Raw genomic sequence first — 14,138 nt, 5'->3', positions numbered from 1 at the left:
TGAATGAACTCAAATTGAGACAAGGGAAGGGGGCGACGAAGTTCCTGATGTTATCACTCATATGTGTTCCCACAGCTTGCACGAAGCTGTTTTTGCCCCGAAGCTTTAGTACAAGACAAGATTGTTCCGTGCTGATACTCAAAGGTTGCGTAAGTCCGCCTTTCATGATCAGATACAGAACTAATCCAGTTTTCAGGTAGCTTGTGAGAGACGCAGAGAGCCACGGGTTAAATCTGTCATTTTGTCACACTACAGCTGATCCAGTGCAGGCCGACGCACGCTAAATTAAGATACCTTCCCCGTCCTCGTTTTTTTTCCCCGACGCCACGTGCAAACGAACCGCTCTCGTACACTCGCTCATGCATGCACACATTATCTAACAGGAACATGTTGTTCTTTCGGCCATATTATGTTTATTCCCATGAGAACACACAGAAAACAGATGACATTCCAGCAATGAAAGATGATCTCGCTCTAATGACAAACGTATTGTTTAGCAAATGGAATACATAGTAAGATGCTAAGGTGTCACAATGAAAATAAACACGTTAATTGGACAAGCATCTGTAAAAAAAAAAAAAAAAAGAAAAAGAAAAGAAAGAATAAATTAACATTAAATTGGGGATTGGGAGATTTAAAGTATCAGGAATCTCAGTTTTCTTTTTCAACAAATGATCATTTAATAGTAATACATTATCTGATAATATATTGTAGAAATCTCATAATTTGCATGCCTAGAAAATACCCTGTATTGTATTTGTATTAAACTTACTCAGCAATGGGAGGCATAAGGGTTTGATTCATGCATGCAAGCTCTGACATGTGTCCTTTCAAGGAAAACTAAAAAAAAAAAAAAAAAAGTAAATACTGTAGGCTATGGCCCTCACGGGACAAGAGTCTGCTTCCAAAACAGAAGTCACGAGGGCCAGAAACTATATAACAAGCGAAAGGCCCAGGGGCGGTCCATGGAACAGGGCCAAAGTGCAGAGTGAGCCGAGTGTGCGTGGACAAATAAGACTTCAAAATCATAAAGCTAAAGGTGAAATTCAGAGGGAATAATTACAAAGAGGGCAAGTGTCGCGGGTGATGGGCTGGCCAGTAACTAAACTCATGAGATCAGACAGAAAACCTGCTTCTATCGTCACTTAGCTTGTGTGTTGCTGCGAAATGCTGAGGTTGAAAATCTTTCAAATATTCGAAACAGAAGCAAAACAAACACAGAAGGATACGTGGAGTACTTCTTCACGCTTTGGCGCGCTTGCAATATTCATGTGTGTAAATTGTGCTTTATGTACCGAGACATGGGCTTGGCATTAATGTTTCAGTTGCTGAAGTGGTGTGGGGAATTAAATCTTTAACCAGTCAAGAAGTTGTCACAATAGTCGGTCATACTTTACAGTTTTTTACCAGCCTTGTACATATTGTTAATTTAAAACCCCTGAACATGAGTATAAAATGAGGTCCTGGCTGGTTTTTCTTTTGGGTCAAGGCTCCCGGATTGTTGGGAAGACAACAAGACACACACAATGAGAATATTAAGGACAGCAGGACCATGAAGATGGTGTGAACATAGAAAAAACAAAATCAGATAGTGCTTGCCAGTACATGTTTCCTTTTATAGCACAGTTTTTCCTACATCTTCTATGCCCACTAGAAGCCTTATACATTTTCCTCCTAGGGTGAATTGGGTTTCTGACACAGGATAATAACAACACTGACAGAGAAAGTAAATAATAAGCCCCCACATTTAAAAAAAAAAAAAAAGAAAAAAAAATCAATAACAAGGTTCCATTACCACGCAGAAGCTGCTGTCAGACACGTTAGCTGAGTTGTGAGACTGATCTGACTCTGATCAAATGAAGCTGAATCAACACACTCTAAAATGAGAATATTGGAGTATCCATAATAAGCCCATGGTACTCGTGTCATGGCTACCAGTTGCAGCTCAAGTTTACATTATACAACTTGAGCTGTTATAGCAGTAGGTGGTCATTACGATTATAAAAAGACAATCTGAACCACCAACCTTTAAGTGTAGATATAGATATTGTACGTGTGTGTCTGTGTATGTGTACTTACGTGTCTACAAAACCAATCTATACTATAGATTGACACTCTAGTAGAGGAGTATTGCATGAGTTGGGGGGGGGGGGGGGGGGTGGGGGGGTGGCTGGAGACGGATGTCTTGTATCTCCAAGCATTGCAATGGAACAAGCTGGCCATTGACTAAATGAAGCATTTTATTGTCCTGTCCTCTCGTCCAGTCTCTCCTGGGATTTTAGCTGATGTGGCCACATCAGCCAGGCAGTCCATCAGCGAGGTGCGGCTCCTCCAAAGCAGCAGCTGAGCCATTGGTCTCTCCTCTGTCACCCCCTGAATCTCTCTCCTCCCTGTCCTCATCCTGGCCGAGTGGGTCCGGTTTGGACAGGCGGTTTAGGGTGTCAAAAGTATGCATTTTGGGCTCAGGGCTGAGGAGCGAAAGCTGAGGCAATAGCGGCCCCTCCCGTAGCTTAGCAGCTAGCTCCTTGGCGCTGCAGGTGGGGGTGTTGGTCTCGTAGACATCGTGGAAGTTGTTGTAGTCAACCTCGTAGAAGCCCTTCTCCAGGGAGAGAACCGGTGTGAAGCGGTAGCCCCAAAGCACCTCCGTGTCCAGGTAGGAACTCCGCGCCTGACAGGTCATCCCTGTGACAGTTATGGATAGGCGTACGTGTCCACATGCACGCACAAACATGCACACACAAATCAATATGTAGCACACGAGCACAAGGTATGAACAGGCACACGCACAGAGATGGAGAGAGGTGTAGAAAGAGAGAGAGAGAGCGAGAGAGACAGCGTCAGTAAATTATTCATGGTTGTATAAGAACTGCACACAGAAAGGGCCAAGATCTGAACCTCTATGCTCCAGCTCAATCTTACAACTGCATGCGCTGTGTCAGATTTACATTTTCTATATATTCTTCCTATGTCAGAAGAGTGTTTGTTGGTCTCACACAGGTGTGACAGTTGTAGCAGCAAAATCACGGGTGCAAGTGATAACGTGATTGATGGCTGTTCCATTAAGTGCAAGGGACTTTTTAGTCAGGCAGGCTCGCACAATAAGCTGGCCCAGGAACTCACTCGTCTAAACATATGTTGTTGTAATCACTGTTATTACATCCCGAATTTTCCTGCAATGGAGGAGCAGAGAGCTGCAGATAATACTGCGCATACGCTGACTGTGAAACAAGAAAATACATAACAAACTGGAATTATTAAACACACAATCACAAATGAGGTATCCTAAGGTACCAGTTCTCTGTTTAGTGGTAACAAGATGAGCTCTCATTAGCGGTCGGAAAAGCTAACCGCTATCTTCTCTCCTGTGTATTCAACATTAGCATAAATAATATGTAAAATAAATATTTATACATTTGTGTACGCTACCCTTTAATGTCTGCCTGAGATGTGGAGAAAGGAGGAGGTAGTTAGGAAATGGCAACCCATTCGTATTCACAAGCCGGTCAAACACTGGCACTGTGTCACCCCCCCTAACCCTCATGTAGGGTTGCACAAGGTACCCTTCAGGGTCCAGACACACTGAACTGATATCAAATACATGATGTACAAACTGTTGTTATGATGAAGCTGCTTTTGCCTACTGATACAACATGCACGTTTGGCTGAAAAGCTGCGAGGGCCGACTAGTACCAACAGTGCAGAACACACCACAAAGATCACTCTGCATCGGCCTGGTGAGTCAGGGCTCTTAGTGTGCGATATGCTTGGGGGAGAATTTTGCCTCTCTGCAGAAAAAGGCTCTCCAACATGTCATAAACTTTGTCATATGGCTGCAGTTTGGTTAGATACTTGGTTAGGTGGAGGAATCTCCTGTGTCTCCTGTGTGTCAGCCAAATAGCTCCACTTGAACACACCGCAAAGACTACAGCTTGTATGTTCTGTGCCCACTTAGAAGGAAATACCTCCCATATACGCTCATATACAAATAGCAGCATTTTTTTTAATGCTGTTGCTAACGTAGCCACTTCTAATGAAGAGTATGTCTGACAAAACCTTTGACACTGGTGAGGAGGCAGTGGAGAAAAATAAGGAGAAACCGCACTAAATTGGTGAAGTCAGGGATACTACGGGGGGTTTCCCTCGCTTCCTTTAATTCCCTTTCGGGGCACTGATCCGCTCACCTGAACAGCCGTCAAGCAGCCAAAAAGCTTCTGGCAACGAGGGCGGTCCAGTTCCAATGAGCCAAGAACGCTCACTGATGGCCCTAACAATGCCACACAGCTGACCGCCGGCCGGGTGTGTCCGGGCCGTTCTACCCATCCTCCCCGCTCTTTAACCTACATCAGGCTAACATCGGAGTGAATGGACAGCCAGAGCAGTTGCTCTGTGCATCTCATACAGCCAGAGATGGTTTCCCCACTCTGTCTCATGTGGAAGCTAAAGGCTACCTTGCACCTGCATTAATGCAGAGAAATGTGACAGACGTCAGTATTTGACCACCTGGGAAAGAGAATGGGCTTGAGAGTGGACACATACAGAGTCACATGTGCATCACAAAACTAGTATCTAACTGTCCAGTATACTCTCAACTAGAAACTAAATTCAAACGTTCACACTTTCAGCTTCTTAAGGAGACACACGATTAACACCAGTTCACACAGGTGAAGTATCACTTTAAACTCAAAACATTAATCTCACCATAGATATGCTTAGCTGTTGAGTTACATAATGATCTGTCTCTCTGTAAATGCAAAACATCACTAAAAGCGTCAAGCATGTGCTCTAAAATAGATGTAGATGCCAAATTGATATGGTGTCTAAAGTCACAGTGAGAGGAGGGGCTTTTGCACCTTTTCGTCTGCTCTCCCTCTGGATATGAGTGGCCTAGTTTCCACATTTAACTTGTGAAATGTTTGTTATTTCTGTGACGAGATCATCAAACACAATATAGCGTCTTTCAGCCCCAATGAAATGGATTTTCTATAGTTTCTATTAAGGGCTTTGGCACATTGTTTGATGTGTTGGTTTTACAACTCTCAGTTTAGCCAACACTTTGGAGTCCAAATGCATTAAGTTGTGTTGTGAAGATCTATTAGTATCTCGTCCTATTAGCATTTTAAAAGATGCTGCACCTAGTTTTGTCAGTTTTTTCTCCGGCTTTGTCACCAATCTCAGTCCAGTTGCCTTTGACTGAATACTCAGAGTTGTCGCATGAGCATGGCGACTGAGGCTCTTGGCAGACACTGCCTTGGTATTTTGTATTTGTATTAGTATTCTATTTGTTTAGGGTTGATTGTCGTGATCGGGAAAAAAATACATTTTGATGGCAGTTATTTCCTCAGGGATTAGATCAAAATGAAAAGTCTGTCCGGGAGACTGAATCAGTGCACAAATATGAACAAATAAGTACCACCCCCATCTGCCGCACACACATTTTTGTATACAGCTAGAGTTGAAGACATACTTTTCCATTTTCCACTGTAACAGTAGTGTCCTTCTACTTGTGCTTAGCTCTTGACCTCAGAACAGTGAATAGGCATTTTCCTTTAGCTGTTTTTGGACAAAAGAACACATCTTTTTTATTTTTTTCTGCTGCAGGGTGCTGTTTGTGTGGGAGACGCCGTGATGTGTTCATGTGCTTCAATATTTGACAGGTGGCAGATGAGCCACAGCCATTGTAATGAAAGAGGTTACAGGATTCATATTATTCGACCGCCTGCTCTCGCGATTTTTCGGGTTCCGTTTCTGTGACAACAAAACTTGACACTGAATGTAGGCCTCGTCTTCGCACCGGGACGTAAACACACAGCACAGCCACGCAGGCACGGAGCAGTTCCCACATTTTGCGCTTTATCTTTTCTTTTCATTTTTCTTTGTTTTTTTTTTACTTTAGAAAATACGACACAACTCACGTCTCCACCTAAGTGCGACGTTTTGTTATAATTGCTGATGTTCGAGAGTGACAAAGCAGCAAACAATAAACAATAAAAAAGGGATGAAAATGGAGGCGCAAGCTCCTCGCCTTACAAACGCTAAAGCTGGGGATTTTAACAGCATGTAGCGTCACCCAAGCAGCCAGGACACTCTTCAACTCAAATCAACCAGATAAAAGCAAAAACAGCAGAATCTGGATGGAGAGGTAAAAAGTCATCAATCCGAAAAACGGAAATTTAAACTTGTATTTAATGACTTGAGTAATGGGTGCTTTCCATTTAGGTGTGTCAGTTTCCCGGCTGTGGCCTCGTGCATGTTCTGCTCACTGTCACACCAAAATGGAAAAGGGTCATCATTATGTTATTAGTCACACCTTTGCTTTACTCGTGTCGAACGTCATTATAGGTGTAGGTGCTGCAATCACATGCCGCTGTTGCTGCTCCTCATGTCACACTCCATGAGGGCTAATAATCTCCACCCAAGCATCTACCCGTAAAAAGTGTAAGGGCCCCCGGGGGAAAGTTTTTGTTACCTCTTACCAATCAACATACCCTTGCAGGTGCTGGCAAAGTCACAGGCTCATACGTCAAAAGTCATGTCTTTACATATTTACCATTCACGTAATAGTCTGTTCCAGGGGCTAAATTGGCCCTTTTAATTAGTCACCACAACACAGTTCTGCTCCTGCCATGGAAAAAAAGGGGGGGTTTACATAAAACAAATGATTTGAAAGAGAGAACATAACAAGACATCAGTCAAAAAGAAAAGCTAATGGTGTTTTGTAGTGTAACAAGGTCTTAATCCAGTTGTAGTCGACCCTTAGTTTTTACGGTTATGTTTTGGTTTTACCGTCAGGGCTTTTCGCTGACTAAGCTAATACGTGGCACGAACACAAACATGACTCATTTAGGTATCTGATACCAAGATGCTGATGGCATGTCTGCTGACATTTTTATTTTTACTGTGTACAAATGGAACTGGGTTAGGAACAACCCTCCAGCCGCAACTACGAGGACAGTCGGGGGGACAGAGTGCACACAGTGACACTAAAGAAACGTGAAGGAGAATACAGTAATTTGAGCAAAATGAAACTATGGCCATTACACAATTGCCTGGAGAAGTAATGGTAAAATTGCAGAAGTAATGGTTGCCTCTAGATGGAGCACATGAGACTATCTAAAAAAAAGGTCCGCTAGTACTTGTCTTGCTAGTTGGTGGCGCATGTCAACCTGGAACTACAAGTCCAACCTTTAACAACTGAATAAGTTGATTGCCATTGACTCCCAAAATGACAAATGACAGCAGATCCACCAGACCTTCATCGTCACATTGGAAACTTTATGAAATGGTCTGAGAGTTGATTATGTGTGGGCATCAAAACTGATTGGTTAGGCTTAGGGAAAAATTTTGGTTTTGGTTCGGAATAAATACTTTAGTTTAGTGACTGTTTGGGACACAAACAGCTGTCTTCTGTGCTAAAGCCTGGGCGCAGACCAACCCAACCTCCTCCTCTTTGTACTACTTTAAACCAAACCCAACCTTCACGGCAAAGCCAAGCATGCATAGATGGTCCCAATAACTGTCTGGGGTGACGAATGTTGGCATTGAAATGGCAAAATCTCTGCAAAAGACAAGTTAAGAGGTCATAGCTTACTGTTAGAGACCAGGCTAGTGTTAGGGTAAATGCTAATCTCAGCGTGTAGCTAGTTAGCTCGGAGGATGTTGTTGTTGTTTCCCTTGGAGACGTGGATTTTGAAAAAGTTAACATGCAGACAGCCGAAAGAAGGGAGCATGCTTAATAAAATAGGCAGCCAAAGCAGGGCTTATACTACTGGTGAGTCAGACTATCATTACACAGACTTTGTTGCTCTTTATATAACGTTGGCTATGAGGATCTGGAAGTTTCACAATCAGAGGATTGAAACTTCTGGAAATGTGACTTTCTTTCTGTATGATATTGGCTGTGCCTGGTTGTGATTGCTTTGGATTGATACCAGTGTGCTTATATTTTAATTTTAAATAACTGTCAAAGAGGTCATATTATGCTAATTCTCAGGTTCATACTTTTATTTGGGTGGTCCTAGTAGAATAGGTTTACATACTAATTTAAAAAGGCACCATATTTTTCTCATATGGTGCATTGCGGCAGCATCCCTTTTCGCGGTGTGTCTTGAATGCACCTCTTTAGCTGCAGAGTGAGACATCTCGTCTCTCTTCAGGTGAGAATTACACACGCACCTTAGTTAACGGGCAGGATGTAGCAAATCAGAGGCAGAGTAGGGCAGGTCATGCCGAGCAAGGTAGTGTGATCTAAAATAACGCTACAGCAGTATCAGCTGTATGTCTGCTGACTGACTGAAGCGTGTTTATTTATAATAAATGTATAAAAATATATATATTTATATAACACCTGTTACACAGTGACGCACATAAGTTACGGAAGTAAAGGCTCAACTGCAAACCAGATGTTTCAGGCAGTGTAGGAGCAGGGTTTTCTATGAGAGAGACTAACTCCCATTGGCGTGGACTTTGGGCTTTTTCACTTTGCAGAGCTTTTTTCATGCACAAACATTCTACATATGACAGTAAAGAACAAATGCCCAAAAACATAATATGACCTTGTTAAAGAAAATGAGACACATGATCAGCAGTTACACAGTTCCAGGCTGTCTCAAATCACTTTTGGTGTTCAAATGATATATTAACATATTCATCTTTCTATTTGAAAAGACTTATTTGAAACAGTATATATGGTAAGGTCTCCAATTGGCACAGATACCTTACAGCAGTTGTTTTCTCTTACGGCAAACTCCTGCTAGTAATCATTTCTAACGCTTACTTTTCAGCTCTGTTTCTCGTGTCTGTTTTCCCAGATTTTCCTGGGAAGTGTAAAACAAAATCAAGACTGCTGATGCCCTTGTTTACACAGCAACAATATTGATGCAAGATGCTTTCTGGATTCTGAAAAAATAGCATACAGCAGGCCGTATCTCATACATACATAATTTACTGTAAAGGAAACAAAGCAGCCCTAAACCTCCTATCTTCAGAGACACTTCAATAATGAAAACGAGGTTTGTTGTTGGCAACTCCAACACACATAAATAGGCCTTAGGCGCAGCGGAACAAGCACCAGAAATGTCCTAATAAACTGCAGCATAGTCACTTCTTGTTTAGAGCTTAGAGTTTAGTTAAAAAAATGTTAGTTAGCTAACTAAGTAGAACAAAATATTACAGGCAGGGTACATAAACATTAAGAGTCCAGGGACCCCTCAGCTATTTGTAGACAGCTGTGACAACAGAAAATTCAGTTTTGTTGCTTCTTAAGTGCCCCCACATGATCAACAAATGTTTACATCTGGGACATTCCTTACCACTTTTAAATTATTTTGAACAAGATGTGGTTACAAATTGCACTTGTGAATAAGTTGTTGCATTTGATTATTTGTTATTCTTAAATGTATTCTTGATTTGTAAGATGGTACTTTAATGAAGGCTTTGAATACGAGGTGGAAGCATGTAAAGCCAAATTTGAGGAAATTAGTAATGATATTAAATCTTGGATCCAATTGAGGAAAAAAAAAAAAAAAAAATCTTGCTTTCCATGAAAGCTATAACAGCTTTCTGCACACTGTCAGCAAGAACTGCATGGAGGTCATGTCATTTATTTTTATCAGCAGTTCCAAACACAGAAATGTAGCAGCCTGTGAGGACAGCTTGATTTTTGAGAATATAAATGTCCTGAATTCATTAACTGAGAGGATGTAACTGAGAGTATTGCACGTTTTTCCTATTGTATGTATTATCATTAGTGCAATAAAGCTGTGTCATGAAGTAGGGTGGGAGAATGTTCTTTAGGAACTCATCTTGTTTGACTTTTTATTCAAAATGCTGTGGGGAATGCCCAACAACAAAAGTTCTTACTGATTCCCAGATCCTGAGTCATGATCATGCTTAAAACCAGGCCGGCTCAGATGGAGAAAATACATTTGAATTATATCACTTTTCATGATGATCAAACAGTTTCTTGATATATGGGATGTGATTGTTTGTTGAAAGAAGTAGAAGCTACTTGTGAAGTTTTTTCTATCTGGTATTATTTTTAGAATTTTTTAAATACTACTATAAAAAAAATAAAAGAATACTCTTTGAATCACACAGCATTGGCCATCTATTCATTGTAATATAGAACTACACTGACAGCAGATGCCTCACTTTTAAAATAGCAAGTGTGGGTGCTGGCTTTGCTATAAATTGGTGACCGTCAACTAAAAAGACACCAGTATCAATCAAATGTACTTTTTACAAATAGTTTTGGGGGATTGTCTTTTTGTCAGTATCATCCTAATTCTACTCTTTGTGTCAACTGCAAGACTGTTATAACATATTTAATGAAGGTGATGGTACATCACAACCCCAAATGATGTGATGGTTAAAGATCAATTTTGCAATGGGAATGATCTTTTTCTATGCATTAGAATCTTCAGGTTCGCTGCAAAATTTTCAAAATCATGATGATTTGACATTTATTGGGGTCTTTGCCAAAGAAAAATGTTTTCTAACATTTGGAGAGAAAGAAAAACATGGTTCTGCAATTTGGATATTGCACTATAAATCTATTTATATCAATGAATCGTGCAGCCCTGGTTACGATGGCAAAACCTAAGAAAAAAGGTTAATGCTGTAACTTGAGCTATGCCTCAACACTCCGTGAAATGTTCAAAAAGTCTCCTTAAGGTTAACAGGGGTAGGAAGTACAGTTGGGGGACGGCTGGATAGTCAGATTGGTCTGTTACCTAATGGTCAAGGACAATGACGACATAACCCCCACATGATGCTGCTGTCTCTTCCGGTGAAGCGAGAGGTGATTTAATGCCTGGGTCAAGTATCCAGCAGCGTGAGCAGGAAGCATGATGACTACTGGTGCTTTGGGGGGGGGGGGGGGGGGGGGTAAATAAATAAATAAATAAATGAAATAGAGCAGAAATGTTCTGATGCATGCGAAGCCATGCCTGATCACACCAGGGAGCTCGGTGGTTTGTACGAGTTTTTAAAAAAGACAATTGTGTGCACGAGACTGAACACTCCTAATCAACCACTGTGTCTTATTTACTGATGCAAAGTGCGATGATAGGCAATAAAGTAAATTGGTAACATGTATAATGCATTGTATTTAAAATGAGTGGATTGTAATTAGTCCTTCAACAGAGGCCAGTAAACAATGCCGCTTAGGCATACAAACAATGCTTGATTTAGCCAGTAGCCCACAGAAAATGTGTTGGAACAGCAAATTAACAGCAAGCTGTCGGCCATCATGCTGTGCTTTCTGTATCCATCATGTTACAATCATGAATGACAAGAGGACTGATGTCCCATACACATTTTCTTTTGTGTTTTTTTTTTTCAAAACTGACAAAACACTAGTGTTTTTGAAAATCCCTTGTATGACACGTGGACCTCATAATGTGCTCTTATCTCGTTTTGATTGTTGAGTGGAAGATGCTCCATTTGAACAAAGTCTCGTTCTGGGAAATGGGAGCTTTGTGGAACTTTCCAGAAACACCTTTTCACGTCTGGCTCATACATGGAACCAGCCTGGAGCACTTTTCAGGGCTGATTGGCCTTTACCCAAAACACAGAGCAGCAGTGTGGGTAGCTACACTTCATTCATTTTGAAATAAACAATATCAAAGACATAACCTTGAAGTAGCAACAGTGGAAATGCGGGCTGCAGCGAGAACAGACCGCGAGGCGGTTGGGGCACAATGATATTCAAATTTCAATTGAAATCGTCTGGCTCGCCTGAAGTAAGTTAATACTTGGAATTGTGAGGGAATAATTTGTTGATTAAGACAGAAATGCAGTTGTAGGATAAATGAAAGAAACCTTCCTCAACCAAAACATTTGTTAAGATGTTGCGCACTAACTTTGAAGTGAAATACATCAGTATTATTTATGTCTCACTTAGAGAGCTACTTATCTGGTAATGTTAGTCTCTGTCTTTCCATCCATTACAATATTATCTTTTATAATCTGCAGCACTTACAGGTACTCACTCCTGCCCCTCCTCTCCTTTGAGCCATATATCTCTTCATGTGATACTCTTCTTTCCATCCACTTATCCATCTTCCCATTCCTCCCACTCAGCTCACTTCCCGCATCCTACATTTCATCAACCTGTCTCTTTCTATCCATCCATCTATCCATTATCCTTACACCCTCCCATACATCCTTTTTACTTCCCTGGACCCCTTCCCATTGATCGCTCCCGCCTGCATACCTGTGGCCTCCACCATGCCCTCGAGGATGACCACGATCTCGAACTCCTCCTTCTCCATCTGAGCCAGGGTCATCTCCCAGAAGGGGCTCTTCTCGTTGATCTCGTGAGAGATGATCAGCGGCGACACTAGGAACAGCCGATCGTCTCCCGTGTCGAAGCCGATGTTGATGTCAGTCTGGTTGAGCGGGATGAACTCCCCCTCCTTGGTCTGCTGCGAGCGGATCAGCTTCGCTCTGATCGATGCCTCCACGATGTGAGAGTTCCTCAGGTCCCCCACCCGAAACATCAGGCACATCTTGTTGTCTCGCACAGATATGACAGCGTTGTGCGAGAACATGAGGGTCTCGGCGCGGTTCTTTGGCTGTGAGATCTTGACAAACATGCAGCCCACCATCATGGCGTTAACAATGGAACCCAAGATGGCCTGCACCAAAAGAAGGATGATACCTTCGGGGCATTTTTCGGTGATTACACGATAACCGTACCCAATGGTGGTCTCTGTTTCGATGGAGAAGAGGAAGGCTGAGACAAAGCTGTTGAGGTTCTCCACACAGGGGGTCCAGCCCTCCTCATCAGCATGCACCAGATCCCCACGAATGAGCGCTATCAGCCACCACAGAAAGCCAAAGAAAAGCCAATTGACTACATAGACCAAGGTGAAAATGAAGAGACTAAGACGCCAGCGTAGGTCCACCAGCGTAGTGAACAAGTCACTGAGGTAACGGTAGGTCTCTTGCACGTTTCCGTGATGAACGTTGCACTTGCCGTCCTTCTGCACATAGCGCTGACGTGGCTTCTTCGCCGGGTCGGAAATCAAGTGGGTTCGCTCTGTCGAGATCTGAGCCTCCCGCAAGTGTTTAGGAAGCTTCTTCACCTATGTGGAGGAGGATACATAGAGAGAGGCAAAGTAAGGGGCAGAAGGAGAGTGAAAGAAGGCAAGAGGGGGAGAGAGCGAGAGAGAGAACAGTAGAGCAATTTGAGTGTTTTTCCACATGGGTGTGCTTTACAGAAGCCACACTGATTTATTTTCATTAATATTTTCTCAAAAGTTCTATTGAGTTTGTAGTGGAGGAAGGAGGCTTTAACCTTTTAAATGAGATTTTCTCCCAGCCTTTAGCAAAACCGCACTGCTCTGTGCTGCTGGCAGGGAGGCAAACAAAATTAAGAGCCGTTATAAAGTCACTGCTCTGTGCTACTGCACAGTGACATTGTGGGTGTCAGCGTGAGCACATATATACTGGGAGAACGAGTGCGTAAGGACACAGCAAGAACACAAGGTTGCCCAGGACTTTGTCTGTGTTGGCCTGGCTCCAGTGAGGCGATCTGGCCCCACAGCTGTGCCCTGTCTCCCTCCTTGTCCCCAGTGTTCCCTCCCCTTGCACCCTCTGGGACATTGGCAAGCCTGGATAGAAACAGACCCTCCATCCTTCCACAGTAGAGCCTTATGGTATCCTTAAACAGAGAAGCATATGCCTGGGCACACACATTGCACCTATCTAGAAAACAGCTTTCAGGCAAATACACTACATGCGGGATTGTGATATTTTATGTTTTAGAGTGTTAAGGCTTCTGCCACACCGCCTGCGGTGTATTCCCACGAGGGATCCAGTTGCGAGTTGCTTGGCCGTCTTTTTTAACGGACACATTCATACGTACGGACAGAAAAACACACACATAGGAGGGCATAGTTGCAGGGCACCTTTCGAACAGAGCAAGGACACTTTGACAGCAGAGTGACACCTTCCAATCTGAGTTGATAATTGAAATGCATGGTGTCGAGGCAAGAAAACAAAGCCTGGTGTCCTCTGGATCCCTTGCTGCTAATGGGACACCCATGAGCCATCTCTCTCTAGCGTCATGCTCACCAGCAAAGTTATGTCAAAGTCTGTTGCGGTTACACCGACTGTTCCCCTGCTCTATCACA

The 14,138-nt window shown here is 42.7% G+C and overlaps 1 protein-coding gene across 1 annotated transcript in view; it reads right to left on the bottom strand.

The window, feature by feature from the left end:
* Nucleotides 1–393: 393 nt before the first annotated feature.
* Nucleotides 394–14,138, bottom strand: part of kcnj5 (potassium inwardly rectifying channel subfamily J member 5) — a 28,330-nt gene continuing 14,585 nt past the window's right edge. The window contains exons 3-4 of the mRNA XM_030407626.1: nt 12,215–13,088; nt 394–2,682 (exon numbers count right to left, since the gene is read on the bottom strand). Coding sequence (XP_030263486.1) covers nt 2,297–2,682; nt 12,215–13,088 — 1,260 coding nt within the window. The 3' untranslated portion in view covers nt 394–2,296. The remainder of the gene's footprint in view (nt 2,683–12,214; nt 13,089–14,138) is intronic.

The sequence above is a fragment of the Sparus aurata genome, chromosome 2 (assembly GCF_900880675.1).
Source record: "Sparus aurata chromosome 2, fSpaAur1.1, whole genome shotgun sequence".
Taxonomy (NCBI): domain Eukaryota; kingdom Metazoa; phylum Chordata; class Actinopteri; order Spariformes; family Sparidae; genus Sparus; species Sparus aurata.
This window is presented reverse-complemented; position numbering and strand designations above follow the sequence as displayed.